This window comes from Panthera uncia (assembly GCF_023721935.1).
Source record: "Panthera uncia isolate 11264 chromosome C1 unlocalized genomic scaffold, Puncia_PCG_1.0 HiC_scaffold_3, whole genome shotgun sequence".
NCBI classification, from domain to species: Eukaryota; Metazoa; Chordata; class Mammalia; order Carnivora; family Felidae; genus Panthera; species Panthera uncia.
The window spans coordinates 14,453,155-14,476,395 of NW_026057584.1; the positions used below are offsets into that span (position 1 = coordinate 14,453,155).

Below are 23,241 nucleotides of genomic sequence, written 5' to 3' on the forward strand. Positions count from 1 at the left end.
AACCAAGGACCCCATAACAGAGAAGTCTAAATGTTACCTTGAAGAGTGTTAAATTTTGGTTTAACATGTGGAATTACAAACTGTAAAAATTAAAGGTCTGTTTCTACATACTTTAGTCTGTTCTCCCCTCTCTTTTAATTTTGGATGTGAACTTGGACACTTTAGAGCTTCTTTTCACAATACAGGTACCTCAAAAGAAAGTCTGCCTGGTTATCTTGCCTTGTGAACCTCATTTAATGGCGCTCAGCTGAACAGATGGTGTTTGATATTCTTCTTGGTGTCTCTTCAGACACGGTATATGGTACTTGCTTGATTGCAAACAACAGAAATAAGTCAGACTGACTTAGGCTGCTTGATGAGGGTGTTTCTGGTAAGGATGCTGGGGTGTCTGCCTCGCAAAACCCCAGTCTCGGGAAATAGCTCTGCTTTGGGCATGAGGGACTTTCACCTGGACCGTCTGCAGCTCGTTTCTCCTTTTAATAAGTTGACTTCATACATTCTGCAATCCAAATCGCAAAACATATGACCGGAAACAGCCATTTCAACTACTGGAGACAGTGATCTGTTTTTCTCGCTCCTTGTTTCTGATTTCCCAAGGGAGGAGCTGATTGGTTCAGCTAGGGTCAGACGCCCATTTCTGGTCTAGCCAGTTGTGATCAGGGGCGGGATGTGGAGAAGGTTGGCAAAGGTTCCATTGTGACCAGTTGGCAGTGGCCGGAAGACAGGGCATGTTGTACACATGGCTGTTCCTACCCCGAGGCCTGTGTTCAGCTCTTCTACAAAGTAGTCATTTGCCCACTGTGCTACTGGGTCATCTTATTTATTTGGATGAGTGAAAGTCAACGTCTAAGTCTTCCTTTATTGTGATCTAATCACACGCAGGAATCTGTACAGGTCTTAATTGCAGCTGGACGAGTCCTGACAAATTGATACACTCGTGTAACCAACTCCCCAGAGCCCTGCCATTGCCCTGAAAGTTCCTGTGTGTCCCTTTACATTCTATCTTCCTCCCCAAGAAGCAACACTGTTCTGATTTTTATCCTCATAGACCAGTCGTACTTGCCTTGAACTTCAAACAAGATGGAGACCCGTCGTGTCAACATTTAGCCTTCTGTATTTTAGTTTAAGGTGAAAACATTTAATGAGTGCCAGCTGTGTGCCAGAGTCGGTGCTGCTGTTAGAAATAGGAGAGGGATTGGGACAGAGCTCACAGGAAGGGACAGTGGGATGGCTGGGACTCACTGCAGAGGCAGAGCGTGCCTGTGCGGGAGGAGGCACGAGTGTCCCAGGGGTTCTGAAGAGGAAGAGGCCTGGAGCTTGGAGGAGGTTCTGTGAGTGGAGGAGGAAGGGTCTTAGTGTTCCTTATTGTTCTTCTGACATGAGCCAAAATACCAATCTTTGGCTATTCTGGTCATTTGTCATTTTCCTGCCTGTGTACAGGATTTCCTCATCTCCCTGTGTGTGTTCTGATGAAAGGAGAGGCCCAGAGACCTGGCGTGGGGTGATTTCCCCCCGGGGGCAGGAAGGCTGGGACTTATCAGAAATGAGCACTGCTGTGGGCTCTGCTTCCCATGCGCATCTGTCCCGCTACTCCAGAAGCATTGTCGTTCCGTCTGTATCTTCTGTCCTCATTTGGCCCAGATGGCAAGCAACCAGATTTGCACAGTTTGTTTTTTACTAAGAAAAGCAGTGAATAGTTCTCCCGTTTTCTTGGTGTATCCTCATATAATGAGATTTTATGTATTATTAAACTCACTTGAAATCCTGACTGTGAGCTACTACATAACTTGCCATATGTGGTCATATATATGTAACTGTAGATCACGTGTGTGTGTGTGTGTGTGTGTGTGTGTGTGTGTGTGTGTGAATAGTGTATGGACTACATATAATGTATTATGTGCTGTACTTGTGGGTCCTGGTGTATTTCTCTAGTTTGTCCACCTGATTAACCTTATGAGGTCATTTGAGAAATACTACTGAAAATAAAATAAATAATTACATTTCCCTGGAGCACAAAAGAAGATAAAATTACTAAAAAGTACTCTTGCGTTCTTTTCTCCACAGAACCATTCGAGTATGGCTGAAAAGAGACAGCGGTCAGTACTGGCCCAGCATTTACCACACAATGGCCTGTGAGTAGCTGAGCTGTTCCACTTGAGGAAAGTGTGCCTAATGCCTTTGATGATTCATATTTCAAATACTTATTTTTTTGAGAGCAAGAAAAGTGTGTCTAATGCTTTGATGATTCAAATTTCAAATATAATTTTTATTTTTGAGAGGGAGAGAGCGTGCCAGGGAATGGGGGGGTGGAGGGAGGGGGAAGAGAGAGGGAGAGCGCCTTAAGTGGGCTCCGTGCCCAGTGCGGAGCTCCATCCATGACCCTAGGATCATGACCCGAGCCGAACGCGGGAGTTTGACGCTCAACCAATTGAGCCAGCCAGGCGCCCCCGATGAATCAAATTTCAAAATGCCTGATTAAAAGGTACTACTAGGGGCCCCCGGGTGGCTCAGTCGGTGAAGCACCTAACGCTTGATCTCAGCTCAGGTCACGATCTCACAGTTCATGCCCCATATCAGGCTCGCGCTGATAGCACAGAGCCTGCTTGGGATCCTCCTCTCCTTCTCCCCCTCCCCCTCCCTCACTCCCCCCCCTCCTTTCTCAAAATATATAAACATTAAAAAAATTTTTTAAACAGTGCTACTAGATTTCAAAATGAATTTCTTAGTTGCCTCATACCCCAACAGACGATGCTAAATCACGGGAAGACTTCTTTTCTTTTGCAAAGGAAGTTGGGTCTGCTGGCTTAACTGAAGCTGAGTTGAGCAAAACTGAAAAAAGAAAGGAGAGGTGGGGGGAAGGGCATGCCCACCACCCCCAGGTTTTCCTCTGTTTTTATTTTGCCAACTTGCATTATTAGTGACCGTGTACTTGGTAGTAGCTGATCCTGGCACTAAAAACGAGCTCTGTGCACCCCCCTGCCTTCATAACCAGCCTCCGGCCTGGTCTTTTCACAAACTTCCGGTACTACTGAGAGATTGGGTCCAAAATACAACCCTTTCTACGCAGAGAACTTTCTCAGGAGTTAAATGTGTTCAAAAACTCAATCTAGAAGATACAGCCTTTGCACTGGGATTTTGAAATCGCCCTGGGATGCAGTGACTTAAAATTACACTTAAGTTCCAGCCCTTTGTGCAGATGTCAGCAGCACTGCCTTCCTTCCCCCCCCCCACTCCTTCTCTTCATCCTTTCTTGAAAAGGAAGCCCCGCAGCAGAGGCCTGGGTGCCACCCGGGCCCAAGCTGGGCTTGGATCCTGCCGTCCCAAACGGCCACATAGAAGCCATCCTTGGCTGCTAATTCCTTAATGAGGCATTTTCCTCGGTTAAGGGTTCCAGTATTCAGAGGACCCCCTAGGAAAAGAAAAAAGGCTTTGGGGCCTGCTTGATGCTGTGTTACGTCTGAACACCGCTGTAAGGTCCTTGCCACTCGCTGCACACGCTGTTGACTGCGTTCACAGCTTAAGAGTTAGCCCAGAGCCAGTGGGGCGTGTTAGACACCGATTCCGAGTAATCAGTTGGGGTCATCCTTCCGAGGGCCTCTTTCCTTGGCTGCGCTTCCTCCTTTGTACGTCTCTTGCAGTGTGTGTGTGTGCGCGCGCGCGCGCGTGTGTGTGTGTGTGCGCGCGCGCGCGTGCATTCGGGTCCTGCAGTCGTGCTCAGAAACAATTAGTAGTCCGTCAGGAGTTTCCTTTTTTCTGCCTGCCCGGGACAGCTTGGGCAGGCTGCGCACCTCCTCTGTCTTGGTGGTTAGTCACTGAAAGCGAAGATACCGGGACAAAGATAACCATTACAAAAGGAACCATAAGACTTTATGAGACGTAGCACCTTAGAAGACTCCGCGAAAAGCTAATCATAATTGAGGACTATGGACTGACTGTTGCCCGCGTCCGCACACATAGGGAGCGTGCGTCACCTTGCCTGTCCCCTCTCAGCGGTGATGACCGATGGCTTGGCAGATGTACTCATGGAGCCCGTTTGGGAAATTTTCTGGGGGGGGGGGGGGGTTGGAGCAGGGTAGAGGCGTCTCTCAGACGGGTAACTCCTCACCTGCAGTGGCCCAGTGATGGCCCTGACGGCCGGCAGTAGCCACAGCCCGAGGAGGTCCTGCCAGTGCTGGGGAACATTTGTCATCCTCGTGGACAGTCTTGTTAATGCTGCCACTCTTATTCCTCCCTCCCATCCCCTCCTCTCCCCCACACCTACACTTCACATTTTGGGCACAGCTTCACGTCCCTGAGTCCTCAACCTTGGAGTCGTTCGTGCTCCTTGGAATAGAGACTTTGTCCTGTATTTTGCTCACTTACTCCTCAGTTTGTGTGCATCCCAGATATTTAGTACAGCTTTGTAATTTCTCTCCCCAAACCTGGCAGTGGAAGTGTGCACTCTTTCTTGGCTTTTAGGTCTCGGGCCCGTGGCGTGGGCTCTCTCTGTTGCCATCCCTTGCTAATCTGGCTTAAGTGTCCCCCCTGGAAAGTAGCTCCCAGAATGCTGCGGCTGGAAAGACCAGTGACAGCTGGGGAGAACAGGCCCAGCCTCTCTGTTGTCGGTGGCTGCCACCCCCATGTTTGCACCCAAACACGTTCAGCTTGGTGCTTCCGGATGCTTCTGTGTTGTGCTCCATCTGGAACTGCGTCCCTGGTGAAACTGTGAGAACACCGCCGGCAGAAAACAGGGCGAATGAATGCTGAGACATGACTGTTTCGCGATGACTTTTGTTCCCAAACGGGTTTCAAAATGTGACAAGTGGCAGTTGGTTCTGAACACCGTCTGCGGGTTGTCTGGTCAAGGACGCGCGAGAGGCCATCCACCAGGTGAAACTCTTTCTTGGGGCCTGACAGAGTGAAGGAAGCCGCCCCTTAGCGTGCCGCTCTGTGCACTCGAGTCGCTCTGTCACTTTACCTCACCGAGCAAAAGGGACTTTCAGAATCTGCTCTAGCCAAGGGGAAAACGGTCCCTCCTCGTGTCCACATCTGCCAGGTGACTCGTGCCTCATTTTTTCGGGTAGGACCTTTCTGTGAAATCACACAGCTCTGCAAGGGAGGGGGTCTTTTCACCGTTTGGTCAGCGAGGGAACTGATGCCAGAGGGGTTAAGCCCGTGGCTTGTGGTTGGGATTCCAGTCCCTGCCGTCTGGCTCCAGAGCGATGCCACCCACCGCAGTCACGGGGTGGGCACTGACTTTTCCTGCAAAGGGCCGGCCAGCTAACATCCAGACATTGAAGGCCACACAGCCTCTGTGGCAGCTGCTCAGCTCTGCCGCTGTGGCATGAAAGCAACCATAAACAATGCATAAATGAAGGGAAAACCCAAAAATACCTTTATTTACAAAACTAGAGTTGGAAGCATATGAGTTTGGATGGCAGTGATGCCTTTTTAAAAGGCCACTGAGTTAAAGATGTATGTGTTTTGCGTGTTTATAAAACCGTGTGAATATCCAAACTTTTTTTTTTTTTTTAATTGCTTATCTCACTAGAACCTTCCCTTCTAGAAAAAAGCCAGGACAGGGGCGCCTGGGTGGCTCAGTCGGTTAAGCGTTCCACTTCAGCTCGGGTCATGATCTCATGGTTCGTGAGTTTGAGCCCTGCGTTGGCTCTGTGCTGACAGCTTGGAACCTGGAGCCTGTTTCGGATTCTGTGTCTCCCTCTCTCTCTGCCCCTCCCCTGCTCACTTTCTCTCTCTCTCTCTCTCTCTCTCTGTCTCTCTCTGTCTCTCTCTGTCTCTCTGTGTCTCTCTCAAAAATAAAACTTGAAAAAAAATTAAAAAAGAAAAAAGCCAGGACATCTTTAGATGCCAAACAAATAAGTTAGGGAAGCTTTTTTTCTTCCTTTTTTAAATGTAAGAATTCTCTAGCCTCATAAAACTACTCAGCACGTTGTAAATTTTACACGAGGGAGGATTTTACATATTTATGGACAGTTTGTTATGGGGGGGTTGGACATAAAAAGAATCGAAAGAAGCTTAAAACTAAAGTGTTAAGATTTTGTTCCAACCTAGAAGTAAGCAAAAATGACGACAGTGAATCTGAAATCATCAACGCGTGTTTGGTTTGCCAAAGATAATTTTATGATGGTTATTGAAGAGCACAGTGAAACCTTGGATTGCAGATACCTTGTTCTGTGAGTGTTCTGTAAGATGAGCAAACATTTCTCATGAGTTTTTAAAAATTTTTTTTAATGTTTACTTATTTTTGAGAGAGAGAGAGAGAGAGAGCAAGCAGGGGAGGAGCAGAGAGAGAGAGGGAGACACAGAATCTGAAACAGGCTCCAGGCTCTGAGCTGTCAGCACAGAGCCCGACATGAGGCTCGAACTCATGAGCCCTGAGATCATGACCTGAGCCGAAGTTGGACACTCAGCTGACTGAGCCACCCAGGCGCCACATCTCATGAATTTTAACTTGATAAACAAGCGATATCTTGCAGTACAAGCAGTAGGTGATGCCAGACATCACATCACAACTGAGCCGATGGTTCTTGAAATTCACTTTGATATCTGAGTGCTTTGGATTACAAGCACGTTTCCAGAATGAATTATGCTCGCAAACCAAGGTTTTACGGTACATTACACTAAGATACATATACCTTTGGGGTTATAATTCTTAAACTCGATTGTTCTTTTTTTTTTTTTTTTTTTTAATTTTTTAAAAACTTTTATTTGTCTGAGAGAGACAGGCACAGCATGAGTTGGGGACTGGCAGAGAGAGAGAAGGAGAGAGAGAATCCCAAGCTGGCCCCACGCCGCCAGCACAGGGCCTGACGTGGGGCTCTTACTCACGAAACCACAAGATTGTGACCTGATTCGAAACCAAGAGTCGGATGCCCAGCTGACTGAGCCACCCAGGTGGCCCTAAACTTGGTCATTCTTTCTAGTCTCCCAGTTCAGTGTGGTGGATGAGGGGTACGGACTTCAGTCTGTGTGCACACTGCGGTAACACCTGCCTTCCAGCTGGGTAGTTCTCTGCACTTGAAAAAGCCTCTTCCCATCATCTCATCATGCAGCCATCTATGTCTTTGCCTTCAGGTGCAGTCCAGTGTTCGAGTTTACTTTTGTCCTTCAGTGGAAAATGTCAGCCCTTTCTAGAGAGAGAACCTTAAATTAAACCATTTTCAAATGGTAATGCCATTGATAAGGTTTTTTTTCTTTTACTTTTTTGTAAGAAGGGTTACCTCAAAGTAAGCTCAAGTTTGTTTCACGGTACGTATTCCCTCACGGTGGTTCTCGCATGGTCAATTGAAATTCTTTAGGCTGCAGCGAACCCAAACATTTCAAGTGTTCCATTTCACAAATCATTTTAATTCTGATTTTTAGCAGAAGGAGATGATTTGGAGTTTCTCCTCTCTGTGACTCATTCTCTGGAATGAGAAGGAAGGGAGAAGGGAGGGAGGGAGGGAGGAAGGAAGGAAAGAAGGAAGACAGGTAGAACCTGGAAAGGGCTGTGGATGTGAGAAGAAGCAGGTGCTAGCCCAGTCACATAACACCACTGTGCACCTTACCACTGCAGTACTCCAAACTGAGGCCGTGTGTGTCATCGCAAAGGGACCCCCCCCCCCCGGCTTTTTTTTTTTTTTTTTGACCGTCGGAAGAGAAAACATAATCCCAAAGTGGCTTTCCTAACTTGGCTCACATATGCTGTGGAATCGGAATTCTGGCGCTGGGAACCCCTTTTCCATGATTCCAGCCACTCTGTTACCTGTGATGGGGAAGGGGGGTGGGGCAGGACGGCCTGCTGAGTTTAGGGAACAGATTTCTCACTCCGAGCACCGAGCACCAGTCTGCGGACTCCGTAGCCTACAGGTGGGCATCCCAGCCAGATGAATCCGCATGCCCGCTTGCTCCGTTCAGAGATGCAAAAACAATTGAGGAGATTTTTTGAGTTGGAATTTTATTTATTTATTTTTTTATTTTTTTATTAAAAAAATTTTTTTTTTTTAACGTTTATTTATTTTTGAGACAGAGACAGAGCATGCACGGGGGAGGGGCAGAGAGAGGGAGACACAGAATCCGAAACAGGCTCCAGGCTCTGAGCCATCAGCACAGAGCCCGACGCGGGGCTCGAACTCACGGACTGTGAGATCGTGACCTGAGCCGAAGCCGGCCGCTCAACCGACTGAGCCACCTAGGCGCCCCTGAGTTGGAATTTTAAACTGCAGCAGCAGAAAGAACTTCGATAGGAACTTCAATAATGGTTAATAACCATTAACTTTTCCATTTACATCGTTATTTTCTACAGAACATTCTTGCCCTCTTTTTTAAACCTAAATCGTGTATGCTTTTTAAATAACGTGTTCTGAACAATGACTTAGAATGCGTAGCTTTGCCTTTAATATGGTCTTTGTCTTTCTGGCAGCTCCTTGCTCTGCTATGGCTTACCATCACGACAGCAGACGGATATTTGTGGGCCAGGATAATGGAGCTGTCATGGTAGGTTGCTTCCCGAGTGCATGCGTTACATTGACCACCCCCCCCCTCCAGCGTTCACGCCCGTTGGACGGTTGAAATAAAGAACGATGGATGCCTGATTGTTTGGCATCAAAGATTTTTTTACTTCAGTATGGGTATTAGGCCTAAAAATGGATTAATTTTAATTAGTGCTTATTTTTAAACTAGTCACGGAGCTCAGAATGTTTTCATGATTGATAGTTTGGTGTTCAGCCTAAGCCACAAAGCACAGCTTTCCTAAGGTGAATGTGAGGCCTACAGCAGCCCCATCCTTGAACCGTGAAGGGGGCCAGGCGGGGGGTGGGCATGATGGCCTGTGTGCACACGCGTGCACGTGTATGTAAGTGTAACCGTGGAGAGAGACAGAGAGCAAGGTTGGTGACTGGTCATTGAGCCAACAGCTTATATGACCATTTAAGGCAGCGCTTCTCAAACTACCTGTGGCGAAGGGCTAGATATTCAAAGTTTCAATAGATTGTAGGTATTTTTATGATTCTAATTGCGTGGGTGTATGTATGTGTATTTTCTTAATGGAGGTATAATTCGCGTGAAATTTCGCCAGTTTAAAGTATGTAATTCACTGGTTTTGTAGTATATTCACAAGATTATACAACCATTAACCTTCTCTAATTCCAGAACATTCTCACCACCCCCACCAAAGAAACCCGTACCCGTTAGCAGTCACTCCCACGCCTCCTTCTCCCAGCTCCTGGTAATCACAAATCTGCTTTCCGAGTGCAGAGATTTGCCTGTTTTAGACATTTTATGTAAACAGTCACATAGGATGCGTTGCCTTTCGTGTCTGGCTTCTTTCACTCAGCATGTTTCCAAGGTTCATCTGTGTTGCGGTTTGAATTAGCGCTCATTCCTTTTATGGTGGAATGGGATTCTGTCACGTGGGCATAGCAGCCCTTCATGAGCCTTTGTGCTTCTTCTGCAAGGCTGGCAGTCGTGTCCCCCTTCCGTTGCTGGATTTAGTGGTTGGAGTCCTCGCTGTTTCTTCCTGGCTCCAGCTGAATGGGTGTCCATTTCCTTGATCTTTTCAAAGAACCGGTTTTGGTTTCAGTGTTTTGTTTTTTTTTTTTTTCTTTTGTTTTTCCTATTGTCCGTTTATTTATTTCAACTCTAATTTTATTATTTTCTTCCTTCTGTTTGCTCTGGGTTTAGCTTGCCGGATTGATATTTTTGACACCACCTTGGTGCAAGTGAGAACATCCACGATTTCATCCTTGGGTGTGATAACAATATGCTCAGCACCAGGGAGGGGCTGGGGGGCGATGGGAGAAGCAGTCTGAGGCCGGGTCGTGTCGGGCCTGGTGGGTCTGGATAAAGTTTTAAGTTTTGTTGTCGACTCTGTGGGAAGCTCTACGGGGCTTTCAGCAGGCAAGTGACAGGATATCATTTATGCGCTCAAATGATCCCTGTGGCTGCTTGGTGGAGAATGGATCAGTTTGGGGGGGCAGCAGGAATGGAAGCTGGACGGTCAGGCTGTGACCCTGGGAGAGAGGACGGTGACAGGGACAGTGGACAGAAGTGGGTGGATTTGAGGTGCGTCTGGGAAAGGTCGGTTGTGGGGAGGGGAAGAAGAGGAGGAGGCTGGTGATAGCCAGGTTTCTGGCTCGAGTCACTGGGTACACAGTGGTATCATTTACTGAGAAGACAAAGGCTTGGGGGCGTGTGGGGAGGGGACATTTGGAGGGAGAGAGGACAACGAGGAACCCAGCCGTACAGTTGAGAGACCAGGGGGATAAGCAGTGGCCGCCCATGCCAAGTTAGCATCAGATATGCAAGCCTGGAGCCCATTGGGAGCCTCAGCTGTAGTCCTCAGCATCGAGGGTGTTTTTTTTTTCAGCTGTAAGAATGCCTGTGTTTACCTGGGGAGAGAATGAGCAGAAGGTAGGGAGAGATCGAAGAAAGAGGTGAGCCATTCCAGAGCGGTGGGGAGCAGGTTTAAGAAGCCAGGGGGCTACGTACAAGGCTTGTCTTGAATGGCTGCAAGATGAGGAAGTCTCTGCCCCCCCCCCCACCCCGAATCTTAAAAGTTTTAAATAGTGGCCTTCACTGGGTTCAGTCACGTATACTGTCCAGATGGTCCCAACAGCACGTCGCCATCAAGGCTGTGTCCTTGGGACAGCCTTTGGGAACAGGGGAGGCCAAGTGACACACGCTTACCAGAGACCAGAGAAAAGGGTGAGGGGCCTCTGACTGCTGATTGCCAGGGCCCCAGTTCACGGGCCAGCTGGTGGTCATGTCCTCTCAGTGACCTCTCTCGACAGCGAACCTCAGGGTCAAGTACATTAGGTCATCACTGCACGAAGGGGAGCCGTTGAAGAGCAGTAAGCCGGGGAGCATAGACTCATCAGGTTTCTATTTTTGTGAGCTTAGCGTGCCTGTATGTGGAGTTCGGGGGGACAAGGGTGAAACTGAGGCGGCCCGGCTAAGAGGCTACTTCAGGACCCCAACGTGAGACTGCGAAACACTGGGGGCAGTGCTGGAGAAGAGGTGATGGCTTCGAGAACTGTCTGGGCAACAGGCTTGATGTCTGGTGGGATGTGGGTGCTTAACAGAGAGCTGTGTGAAAATGGCTTCCAGGTTTTTAGCCAGGATGGTGATGGTGAGCAGTCAGCTGCCCTCTAAGAAAAGATGCTGATACAGAGGGGAAGTTGATGAGGTCCATTTTGACAGTTGGGTCCGTGGGCCTGAACCTCAAGGGTTTGGTCTGGAATTGGGAGTTCTCTGAACATAGGTGTCAGCGGAAACTGCTAACAGTGGCCGGGCGGCTCCAACAGGTGGGTTGAGAAGAGCCGAGGGCCAAGGTCACATTCCCTGGGAATAGCAGGAGGGGAAATCAGAGGGCTCGGAGCCCATGGGGGAGACAGAGGCGGAATGGGCAGAGCCGGAGGACAGCCAGCGAGGACGCTGTGGCCGTGGAAGCCAGAGAGGCAGGGAAATTCACATGGGGGTGAGTAACTGTCAGGTGCAACACAGAGAGGATGAGGTCAGGCCTGGAAGATGACCCTGGGGACATCCCAGGAAGGGAAAGCCCTTTCTCTGCAGTGGTGGCAGCGCCGTGCGGGCGGTGGGTGGAAGAACGACCAGGAGAGAGCAGCTGGAGGGCCCGAGGGCAGCCAGTGTGGGCTGATCTCAGAGAAGGGGCCGAAGAAAGTCGGAGGATTGTTAAAAACAGTTTTGTTGGTTTTTTTTGCTTGTTTTGGTTTTGAAACGAAAAGATAAGAGGCCTCGAGTGTGTGGAAGAGCCAGGGAGGAAGAAGCCGGTGGAAAGGACAGGCCCCCTGCCCAAGCAGTTCACTCAGCGGCGGGCAGGGTCAGGCTTGCTCAGCTCCTTGCCCGTCAGTCTGGGGCTGCGGTGAATGCCTCACGGAGCCATAAATGCAAATGTTCTCGTGTCTCTCCTGAAAATTTTATAGGAATGCCGTGCCAATGTGCATGCACGTGTGTAACCAGAAGCCACGAAGCACAAATAATTTCTCCAGTGGTGGCAGTGGTTGTGCATTGATTTCTCCAGGGACCCTTCTTGTGGCTCCCGGTTCAGGGGTAGATTATAGAACAGCATAGAAAAAACACACAGCTCTTCAGTGCAAAGGGGCAATGTGAATCCGGTTTACTGTTCATTAGCACATGATCTGTAGATTTTCCACCCAATACAGATGAGTATATATACAGTGATATATACTAGTACATTTATACTGGGCATATATACTGTATATTATATATATTATCTTACATCTGAGGATATATAATATATATTATAGTACATATATGAACACACACACACACATATATATGGTAATATATACTGGTACATTTTTGTACTTTCCAATACCAAGATGGAGAGCAAGGGATCAGTATTCCTTTGTGAGTTTTTTTTTCTTTTTGTCAACAATTCACAATGTCCATGTTACTTAGAGTCTTAAGAACTTATCACTTAGCATCGATCAATAGAATTCATAGTGCTTTTTCTTTAGAGTTGTGTCTTCGTTTTATGCTGAAGCTGATTTTTTCATTAACAAGTATATACTTTTATTTTTTCCTATTTATAAAGTATTGCCCTGTCTATAAAAAATTAGGAAGATACAGGGTATTTTAAAAAAGCAAACCACCCACAACCTCTACATTTCCTTTTTTTTTTTGTACGTGTTCTGTATGAAATATATGTAATTTCCCCCTTACATTGCTGAGGTACCCAATGCCATATTTTCAGTGTAGCTGAGAACTCTGTTCATAATGGGTCTTTGTAATTTTGCTTTACGGACGTCATCTTGAGGAATGCTCAGCGTAACCAGGACTGCAAAATTAACAAGCCCTCCTCTGCAGTGGAGGGAGAAGGAATACAAAGCTCTCACTCGCAGAGGGAGAACTGCAGAAAAGTACTGTGCTGGTCCGCAGCACCTTCCGTATTCGGTCTGGTCCCCAAAAGAACTAGTGGCTTGAGGACAAGCCTGATGAAAGAAGCAGTTCCATAGTATTCTTCTAGAGTTAATCTTGAGTCCCACCTCTGTCCATAGCTAGGTTTGGATTTTCCTTTGTTTTGAAAGTTAAGTTCCTGTTTTTAAAACCATGACTGTTTTCTTATTGCATGTGTTTACTTTTAGGAATTTCATGTTTCTGAAGATTTTAATAAAATGAACTTTATCAAGACTTACCCAGGTAATTATGATACACACACATACTTACATATATATGTGTGTAGATAGACACACACAGAACTAGAACACTGCCTCTTATGATCAAAATTAGGTTTCACGTGAACTTTTTAGTGGTGTTTCCCCAATTATACAGGAGGCTATTAAGTCTTAGAGATATTTGCCACCCTTTCCTGCTTATCCCCGTTCAAAATTTTCTATACTGTTCCATTGGGTGCATGATCAGATTTAATTTACCCATTCTTCTATTTTGGAGCATGGGTAGTGCTTCCATTTCTCGCTAACACACACTGACCTGTATGACAGTGTATATATACATAGGTGAGCATATGAAACATTCACACGCGCACACACATACACAGGTATGTGTGCGTGTGTGTGTATGTGTGTGTGTGTGTCTTGACTATTATTCTGACTCTAATCCCCTAGCCCTGGGTTACTTCTATTTAAGACAGATGCCTAAAAATGGAGTAGCTGGCTCAAACATTAACAAGTTTTTTAATGCTCTAGATTTCTTTTACAAACTTCTTCCCAGCAATAGTGTGAATTTTTACAATCCCACGAGTAGCTGAAAGTATCTGCTCATCAAATCTGTACAACATTGCTCTTACAAATGTTTTTTGCCAGTTTGATAGTCAAAAAGTTCTCAGTTTAAAAGTTACTTAAGCTTTATTTAGTGTTGATCATTTGTGATCTTTTATGAATGTCTGTTGATTATTTTGCCCATATACTCATAGAGTTGTAGTGTTTTCGAATTAATGTATGAGAAAGAGTCCCTCAATTCTTTTGAAGCAGCCTGTACAGCTGAGAGCAAGGTCAAACAGTTTCTCTGTCCAGCCTCTAACTTCATTCATCAGACTTGGCATTTATTAAACACCTGCTGCATGCCAGGTCCTATACTAGATGAAGTAGACTAGATAGGTTACTTCCCTAGTGTGGCTTGCAATCAACCTGGAAACGAAAGTATTTGACAGGTCACATGATAGAATGCCTTCCTTTTTCTCAGCTGTTATTTTGCAATACAGAACTCCACACTTTGTCTTTATAAATAACAAAAAGTTTCAGACAAACAGAAAATATTCCAGAATCAAAATGCTTGCACTATTTTTTAATTTCAGAAAATTGAACTTCTGCTCACAATGTCAGTGTTTTCTAAAAGGTCAAAGTACTAAAGTGATAGACTATAAAAAAAAAATTGTTCCTTTAAGAAAAGACTACCGCATTCCATATGGGACTGATAATTAATAGCAAAGGAAAAATGTTTGTTCTCTTGAGTACAGCCAAAAAAAAAAAAAAAAAAGTCTGTTCTTTGATCTGTTGTTGGAATCCCTCTTGAGCATCAGTCTTCAGTGAGCTGTGCTTCCCATCGTCCACCCAAGTAGGGACACAGGGCAGCTGGGCCACGGAAAGAAAGCGCGTGGTGCTGAGCTGGGGCTGGGAAGGTCATCCGAAAGCTGGCTCACGGAACCCCGGGCGTTTCCGTGGTAGGGTAATTGAGACCGTGAGCCCCCAGGCCAGCCGGCTCGAGAAGGCGCGCGCCTCCGTTGGGATTCGGAAGGTCACGTTTCTTCGTGAAGGGCGCAGACTTCCCTTTGTGTTCCCGCAGCTCATCAGAACCGAGTGTCTGCGATTATCTTCAGCGTGGCTGCCGAGTGGGTGATCAGCACCGGCCACGACAAGTGCGTCAGCTGGATGTGCACCCGCAGCGGGAACATGCTCGGGAGGCACTTCTTCACTTCCTGGGCTTCGTGTTTACAGTATCCTTCAGCGGGCCGGCCCTTCCCCTGCCCGGCGCCTCCTTGTCGCGGCCGTTCCTTTCGAATCTGATCGTGAATTGGCGGTTGAGATCCAGAGATTGAGCGATTCCTGCGTACTTCACATAAAATCCAAGAAGTTCTGTGTCCGCGTTTCTTTGGTATAGAGTTGGTTGGTTTACTAAAAATCATTATCAGATGAATTGCCGTTCTCTGCCGGGAAGTACTGTCTGTTTTTAATACAAAACCTTGGAAACCTAAACCTCCTTAATCAACCCCCCTCACCCCCTCATTCCTTTGCATTTCAAGGTGAGAATAAAGACCTTTTTGTTGAATAAAGAAAAACAAAAAGGGGGTCGATCTTTTATTCGATCATTTGCAGACCCTGAAAGAATATAATAAGGATTTGTGACCCTGGAGTTCATAAATGGACTTAAAGGAGTTTTATAGTTGCTCGGCGTGTATGTGGAGGGGGTTCATAATCCATTTAATATTCTCAGAGATGCCTTAGGGTCCTCAGAACGCTAACAAATTGCTGCTTTCACAGTTTTCTACTACTGTCTGGAACTTGTTTCCTGTAGAATTTGCCCTTAAAGGCGACCCGTGGCAGCGGTGTATCTCAGGGACGGTGCGCTCAAGGCTGTCAACAGGCAAATACCCCCAGAGTAGTTCCTTTTCCAGAGTTGGATGTCTGGCGCGGTAAATCCCTTTTTTCCACGGAAAGCCTTTATGAAAAATGTTTGCTACAAATGAATGCACAGCATGAGGTCTTTAAAATAAGCAATCAAAGCAGTACCATACATTTGAGATTCAGATAAGGGAAAAATACTTTGATTCGTCCTGTGCTAAGGAAGTGTTTCTGTCATGGGTAGGCTTCTCATATGGATTGAGAGAAAATGGTGCAGAAGCACAAAGGCACAGCCCAGGCTGTGGTGTTCTTCTTGACCTGTGTTTTGGCACTGAAGCAATGGGCAGCCTGATGTGTTTTAAACGGCTGCTCGGCCACCAGTTTCTATGGCCATTAAGTGACCGAGAAAGTAGTGAGTTGCTGTCAATGGTTCGTGTATTTTTAAAATTTAAATTTACTACTGTTCAAATAACTGCATTTTGGATGATTAAAACTCTTCATGGCAACTTAAAATGAGTCATCCTCTGCACCTCAAGCTGTCTCATCCAGGCCAAAAGAAAGATGGGTTCGTGTCTGTATTTGCTACCAGTTTTGCATTATTTCCAGAGATATTTCATAAATAGCCATTTTGTTCCAGTTCTTTCTTGCTGTTTTCATTATTGAGTGTTTTCCTTTTTGTACTTAATTACAGTTTGATTATGACTACTTGTTTTCATGTCTGTCTTCTCTGTCAGCTCTTACCTTTTTTTTTTTCCAATACCCTAGAGTATTGGCTGGAATAGTAACAGGTACTCAGTGAATTCTTGTCAAATGAATGAGTATTAATTTTCCCAAGAATTCCGCCTTGAAAAGCCTTTTTTTTTTTTTTTTTAATATGTGTTGCCCGAATTTCAGTTGGGTATTTCTTTGTCTCATAGTTTTAGGCTTGTGCTTACTTCCTTAAAGGGCACATTTTTCAATTTTACAACTTTCGGATGGATTGTGTTATATATCCTTGACTGCTTCTCCACAGATATGATTACGATACTCAGTATGCTTTTGTTGGCGATTACTCTGGGCAGATCACCCTGCTGAAGCTTGAACAGAACTCCTGTTCAGTTATTACAACCCTCAAAGGACATGAAGGTAGGCTGTGTGATCACCCACGGGTTCTTCACCTAATCTGGGCATCCGGATTTAGTTCTCGGCCCTGGGGCTTCATGAATGATCAGCTCCTATGACCTGTCGGTTCCGGTTTGATTAGCCAGATGGGGGATATAGATCTAAAAGAGTGAAGGCTAACTGTAAGTAGGCTCTTGGGCTGGGTTCCGTGTCGTCAAAACCCTGTCCAGATGGTTCATGTGGATAATACTGTCTATTTTGTCTTTTTAAATTAAATTATTTTCAGAAGATCTTTTAAAATTCTTATAAATGGTAAGACCTTTGGAAGAATGTTGTATTTTTTTTTTTTTTTTTTTTTTACTTTGTCAGTTTCTAGGACACTGAACAAGAGCTGGTAGACAATACAATTAGGAGAGATGTCTGGGCTGTTCTGCTTCTGCTTGGTTAGCGACGGAGGGGAAAGAATGGGTGGGATTTTATCATTTCTCCAGTGCGGTGAGCTGGTCAGGCTCTAGGAAGAGTTCTAAAACTCACTTGGCCATTTTGGGTAACAAATTAGACACTTGAGCACCGTCTGGTTTCGATGGAAGAATGGGGGATTTGTTGAAAGAACTAATGATGAACTTACTTATGAAAATAGTGTTTTAGGTATCCTACGTTCAATACACTCTATACTCTGTGCTTTCTAGTGAATCTATTTGAGTGAAAACGAGTCTGTCAGATCGGGGATCTTGTAGAGCAAAGGGGGGTAAGTAAGTTAGAACGTATTCGGGCAGGAAGGCACAGCCCCTAAGGAAACCACTTGTGTTTATGACTAATGGTCTCATGGTCCCCAGGCTCCTGAGTGTTCTCTGGGTTGCTAAGGACAGACGGGGTTCTGGGGACTGCTTAGTAGTGTTTATAGCGAAGGACCATGTTTATCTGCTGTCAGGCCTCCAGTGAAGTGTACAGGGCACAGCATTAAATAGGGTCAGGAGTTATGCACAGTTGTTCCCTGAAGCCAGTTTTGCAGAACGCTTCTTTTTTTCCCTTATGCTAAGTCTCTGTGAGAAACTAGCTTCCGTTGTTTGCTTTTGAATGTGACTTCATCGGTTTTCTCTACACCTGCCAGAAGTGTTAACTTGGGTGACTGGCTCGGTTTTATTAAGTTTATTGACAACTTTTTCTAGGCAAGCAGTGATCAATAGAACCACCGAGAGAGAAATCTGTTGAAAGAGAAAACTGTAGAAAGATTTCTCAAGGGTATCAAATTTGTCAAGTTTAGCCAAGATAGAAGGCATAATTGTGTGCAGACCATTTTGTTTTCTGAGACCCTTAACTTAATTTCCTTACACATATGCATCTTGAGGTAAGACACCTGCAAGGCCCCGGCAACCTGGAATAATCTAGATATTTATTTTCCCTAAGTTGACCACAGTAATCTTCACTGTCTCTTGTCATTGAATATTGTCCGCTTTTATTTTTTCCCCTCAAAAGCTTTTTCTGAACTAACCCTTCATAAATATGTATCTTTTTTTTTTTTTTTTTTTTTTTTTTTTTTTGGTACAGAACGAAGAAAAATTCCTTAAACATCTTTGTGTTCAAAGTAGTTTGATGTCCACCTGCAGATCACTGTCTTCTAACTCTGGGTGATAGGTGTGCCGTGTCTTCTCCGTGACTCGTGATAAAGTGTTGAAGGCCCTTTCGCACAACAAAGATACAGTTTTACTCAGGGGCTCAGCCGGGCCTAGTTCGGTCTGGCTGTTGAGTGTGTATGCGCAGGTGCAGGGCTGTATTTAACCTCTCCTCTTTCTCACCGTAGGTAGCATCGCCTGCCTCTGGTGGGACCCTATTCAGCGGTTACTCTTCTCGGGAGCCTCTGACAACAGCATCATCATGTGGGACATCGGAGGAAGGAAAGGCCGCACACTGCTGCTGCAGGGCCACCAGTGCGTGACTGTTGGTGGGGGTGGGGAAAGAATCTGAGTGTGGGGGAGGCGGGGCAGTATTAGTATTCTGATACTCTGTTTTCCAAACTCCCATCTGTGAAGGCAGCCATATGCTGGGGCTCACTCTGTCCACTTTTAACTTGGACTGCTTTTCTGTTAGCCCTGCGTGTCTGGTATTATAGACGCCCCCCCCCCCCCCCCAAAAAAAAAAGAGCCCAGAGTCTTCTTCCTTCTTTGTCCAAAGAGCACTTGCCACCTGTCTGTCCCAAGGAGTCATCCTCTTGAAATATCTGCTTAGGGCACAGGTGGGTTAAGGACTGCGGGTGAGAACTTTGGCCGGGGAAGCTTGCACGGAATGCCATGCTAAGCCAGTCTGGAACTGGATGCCTAACCGGTTTGGTTATTCTGAAAAGTAATGTGCGGGTGTGGTTTGACACAGGCCCTGTCACCTGAGCCATGGTGTCGCATTACTCAGGTTCTTGCCTTCTAGTGTTCAGAGGAAGAGGACATTGGCCTTTCCTTTCCTCGCTCTTGGGTAGGCTGTTGCTGTCCACTGTAAGCAGAGTCAGGTTGCAAAGTAGCCGAGGAACGATCCTTCACACAAGTCTGTAGATCAGGAGATTGTTTCCGGGTTGCGTTCCAGTAAGGGCGTCACCCCTCCTTGCTCTTCGTTATGAACAAGTAGGTGAATCTTGCGTACCCGAAAAGGAACGGACCACAGGGATTGGCCCAGAGGGCTGTAGCCATCGTCTTCTCTGTGGCCTGCGATGCTGAATGACTGATTTGAAAGTAGTGTTTCTTTCGTAGAAACTCTGATGCCGTATAGTAAGTTACAGAGTCATTACACATCATCTGACTAAAGTGTATGCCAGAGGCCACATTACCGCACCTGAAAGTGGCAGAATGCCGGTTGCTGGTTCCAACAAGGGGCGAGATTTGAGCCTGTGTTTTTCCACGTCGAGACAAGTGACCGATGTGTGTTGTTTGCAGTGACAGGGTGCAGTCCCTGTGTTACCTTCAGCTCACAAGGCAGCTCGTCTCCTGTTCGTCGGATGGCGGAATCGCAGTGTGGAACATGGACGTTAGCAGAGAGGAGGTAAGGGAACGAGCAAGACGAGGCTGGTGTGGAGGGGCCCCCCCACAACCTGGCTTCTTGGGTTCCCACCCTGCCGGCTGTCAGTGCCGACTAGCACAGCCCCGCTCTGCGCCCTCGTGCTCGTTGGTTGTCGCCTGACGGGCTCCAGGGTGTCACTTGGCACTGCACCCCTGCCCGTTAGAGGGCTTCCACGGCGACCGGCACTGCCCGCAGACTGCACGAAGGCTGTTTTCAGCCTGGAGACGGTCCCCGGTGCCGCTGGGCGCGAAGTGGGCCCCACAGCGTCCCTGTCAGCGGATGCTGGGAGAGGGATGCAGCAAGGTGCTTTTCGTCTCCCTGGGAAGTATGTCACTGTTCTCTGCTTTTATTTTCTACCGGGTGGTGTCCACGTAGTGTTCTTTTCAGCAGACCTGAGTTCTGATTGGTTTGCGCGGCTAACGAGTTGTGGGGCCTTGTTTAGAGGAGTGTCGTCGTTTCTCTGTTCACTCTTCCGTGAAGTAGAGTCATCCGGTGACACCTTCTAAAGCCGCTTCTGGTTCTTTAGACGGATACTCTGATTGTCTAAACAAACTCGCTGCCTTTTTCTTTCTTTTTTTTTTTTTTTTAACTGAGAAATAGTCAATGTATATCACTGTATTAGCTTCAGGGGTACAGTGTAGTGATTGGGCATTCGCACATACCGGGAACGATCACCGCAGTGAGTCTGGTTAGCATCCGCCACCGCAGTTGCAAATCTTTGTTTCTTGTGATGAGAACTTTCGCGAGTCACCCTGTCAGTGACTTCGAAGTACCCAGCGCGGTTTCAGCCTCCTGGCTGTACCTCACGCCCCCAGGACTTGCTTCTTTGACAACCTGGAAGTCGGTACCTTTTGACCCCCGTCACCCGTCGCACCCTCGCTCCACCACCTCCTCTGGCAACCGCCAGTCTGTCCTCTCACCTGTGGACACCTCTGTCTTTTTTTTTCTATTTTAAACAATGCTGCAGTGAGCATTCGTGACCTCGTCATTGTATGATTGTTCAGCTATTTCTTTCAGACAAATTTCTGAAAGTAGACCCTGCGGGACAGGAGATGTGTACGTTCTCAATGCTTTTTATGGATGTTGTCAGATGACTTCCAGGCAGGATTTCCATTCTCACGTCTGCCAGCGTGGGTATTACCTGTCTTTTCCAACCTGGGATGTAAGTAGCAGAAGAGCTGACTTTTTGTTGACTCAAAAGAGAAGATTTTAGAGTTGAGGGACCGAGGACTCCGTTTCAACTTCAGAAACATTTACTGAGCCCCTCGAGGGTGGCTCCGATGCCTGGAAACAAGGGCTTGCCGCTCCTGCGTGGCACCGCCTACTGCGTGGTGTGAGGTCACGTGGTTTGCTCAGGGCGCTGTCCTGTATCCAGCGCGGAGGCCCGCGTGCTGGGCCCCGTTGGTTGGGATGCCACCGTCCCACCAGATTCTGCGCGTGACTTGTACCCCACGTGCCACAGAAGACGTAATCCGGGGGGTTCAGTTTATTAAAAAAACAGTCACGACGTGACTCATTTCCAGACTTCACGGCTGCCATGCTCTCGATGTCTTCTTGCCTGCAAGAAGCTTGGAATCTCCTGAAGGAAACAGACTACCCCCGTAAATAATAAAACGAAGTTCGTAACGTGAAGTAGTGATTGTCACCTTTTTTAGTAAACTTGTGAGACCAAACAGAAAATCTTAAGAGTCGGCAAAATATTTTGGTAAGGCTTAAGCTGACTTGTTATTAATTATCTATCACGTTGGCGTAATATTACATACAGTTTTCCTTGCAAAGATTTAGTTTAACTGTGTTTTCCAGTAGGTGCTCTCGCAGGCATCAAGAGCAAACACCTAGAATACTGCTCAATTTCCTGGACTCTTGGCCCGTTGTATTTCAGTCTTATTCTGAGCACACAGACCGCTCGGAGGCCGTGTTCCCGGGGTCGCGTGGGAGGGCAACGCCTGGGGCCAGTGCTGCTGGAGCGTCTTCTAACAGCTCACCCACTTGGATTTCAGTCCACTATTCTCATCCTTGGCAAATTCTTTTAGAAAAAAGTAGTTAACAAAATAAAAGCAGGATTCCCCCCTTCAAGGGTACACGATTGTGGAGTTCATTTGTACGTCTAGGGAAAGAAAACACATCGCCCAGGATGCTTCCTTTGTAGGCGCGTCTCTTTTCAGTCATTTGTGGAAGATTCCCCCCGATCACATGCATGCTGGCGGGTTCCACGTCACGCTCTGCAAGCTTCTCTCTCTCAGTAGTTGACAGTGTTGGTGGGGAAGCAAATTGGGTCAATAAGATGCATTGTTTTTAGTAGTGTCTCTGTCTCTCTTTTTTTTTTTTTTTTTTAAACCAGCTGAGTATAGTGCAAAGGGAAACAGCCCACAGATACAGAAGGTTCTGGCCCAGGAGTTAGGGTTTGTACAATTTATAGGTCTTCCTTAGGCAAGGGCACACAGAATTAGTCCCAGATTCTCTAGCCCCACGCTGCTTGGAATTTCTCACTGAGTCACTGGGAAATACTGATTGGGGCAGGCTGAAAGCAGATTTGCCCCCTTGCTAGCTCATAATTAGCGGGGCTCCTTTTTGGAAGTTGACCTGCAATATAAATGAGTAAGTAATAATTAGAATGAACCCACTTCAAGAGAGAACCTTATTTTAAACTAGTAGATCGCGGGATGTTCAATATGGTGCACATTAGTACCATGCAGATTATCGCAACAGTTGGTAATAGCTGTGCGGGGGATTATTCTCCTTACGTCGCCCCTTTTGTGCGGCACAGGCAGATGGGACAGTATGTAAGGAAGAGCGAAACAGTGCTTGATTGGCGTTCTCTTCTGCTCTTCTCAGGAAAGAAAAAAAAAAAATTCCCTAAAGGGAATAAGCACAGAACAGGATGGTTCCTGATAGCTTGGAGCATCGCACTGTATCCTATTAAAAGAAAGAAAGTTGCGGGTGCTTCTTACAACAAAACGCTCCAGAAAGCCTGTTTACTTCTGATGTTGTCTTTTGTGTGTCATCTGAAGTTGCGGAAAGCGTACCTTTCTTCCCTGGAGCCCCTCTCCCCACCCCAGCTCAGTCAAGGAATGTTCTTTCCTAAGCCCCTAGACGGAATTGTATGTTCCTGAGGGTAAGGGCTCGGCTGGAGTGTGGCCACGCCCCAGAACCACGTGCGGAGAGCCTCACGTTCAAAGAGAGAAGACCCATTCGGGGATGCTATGTCGAGTGCGGCGGGCGAGCTAAGGTCTCCTAGATGGCCGGCTACGCACTAGTCCCCTACGGCCGCTTTGCCACCAGAGCCACGGTCTCTTTGCTCGCACCGTGGGGGTGTCGCTGCTGCGTGTCTCCTCGGGTTGTGTTGAAAATCAGGTGGCGTCAGGCACAAGAAATACTTGGTGCCCCGCCCGGACTCCTGGGGCACTTGGGACGCCAGGCCCCATGCACACGCTTCCCACGCGTGGACTCGCCCCCCTCCCCCACCTCACGAGGCGGGTGCTCCTGCTGGGATATTGGATATTGCTGCTGTCAAGACACCCTGAGCTTTCTTCCACGGGTGTGTGGTGCCGCGTGCGTC

At 46.9% G+C, this 23,241-nt stretch overlaps 1 protein-coding gene across 1 annotated transcript in view; it reads left to right on the forward strand.

Moving 5' to 3' along the window:
• Positions 1-23,241, forward strand: part of WDFY1 (WD repeat and FYVE domain containing 1) — a 45,889-nt gene that overhangs the window by 14,185 nt on the left and 8,463 nt on the right. Inside the window, exons 2-8 of the mRNA XM_049615843.1 lie at positions 2,065-2,132; positions 8,402-8,475; positions 13,107-13,161; positions 14,764-14,914; positions 16,552-16,664; positions 18,442-18,568; positions 19,559-19,664. Of these exons, the coding sequence (XP_049471800.1) occupies positions 2,065-2,132; positions 8,402-8,475; positions 13,107-13,161; positions 14,764-14,914; positions 16,552-16,664; positions 18,442-18,568; positions 19,559-19,664 (694 nt within the window). The remainder of the gene's footprint in view (positions 1-2,064; positions 2,133-8,401; positions 8,476-13,106; positions 13,162-14,763; positions 14,915-16,551; positions 16,665-18,441; positions 18,569-19,558; positions 19,665-23,241) is intronic.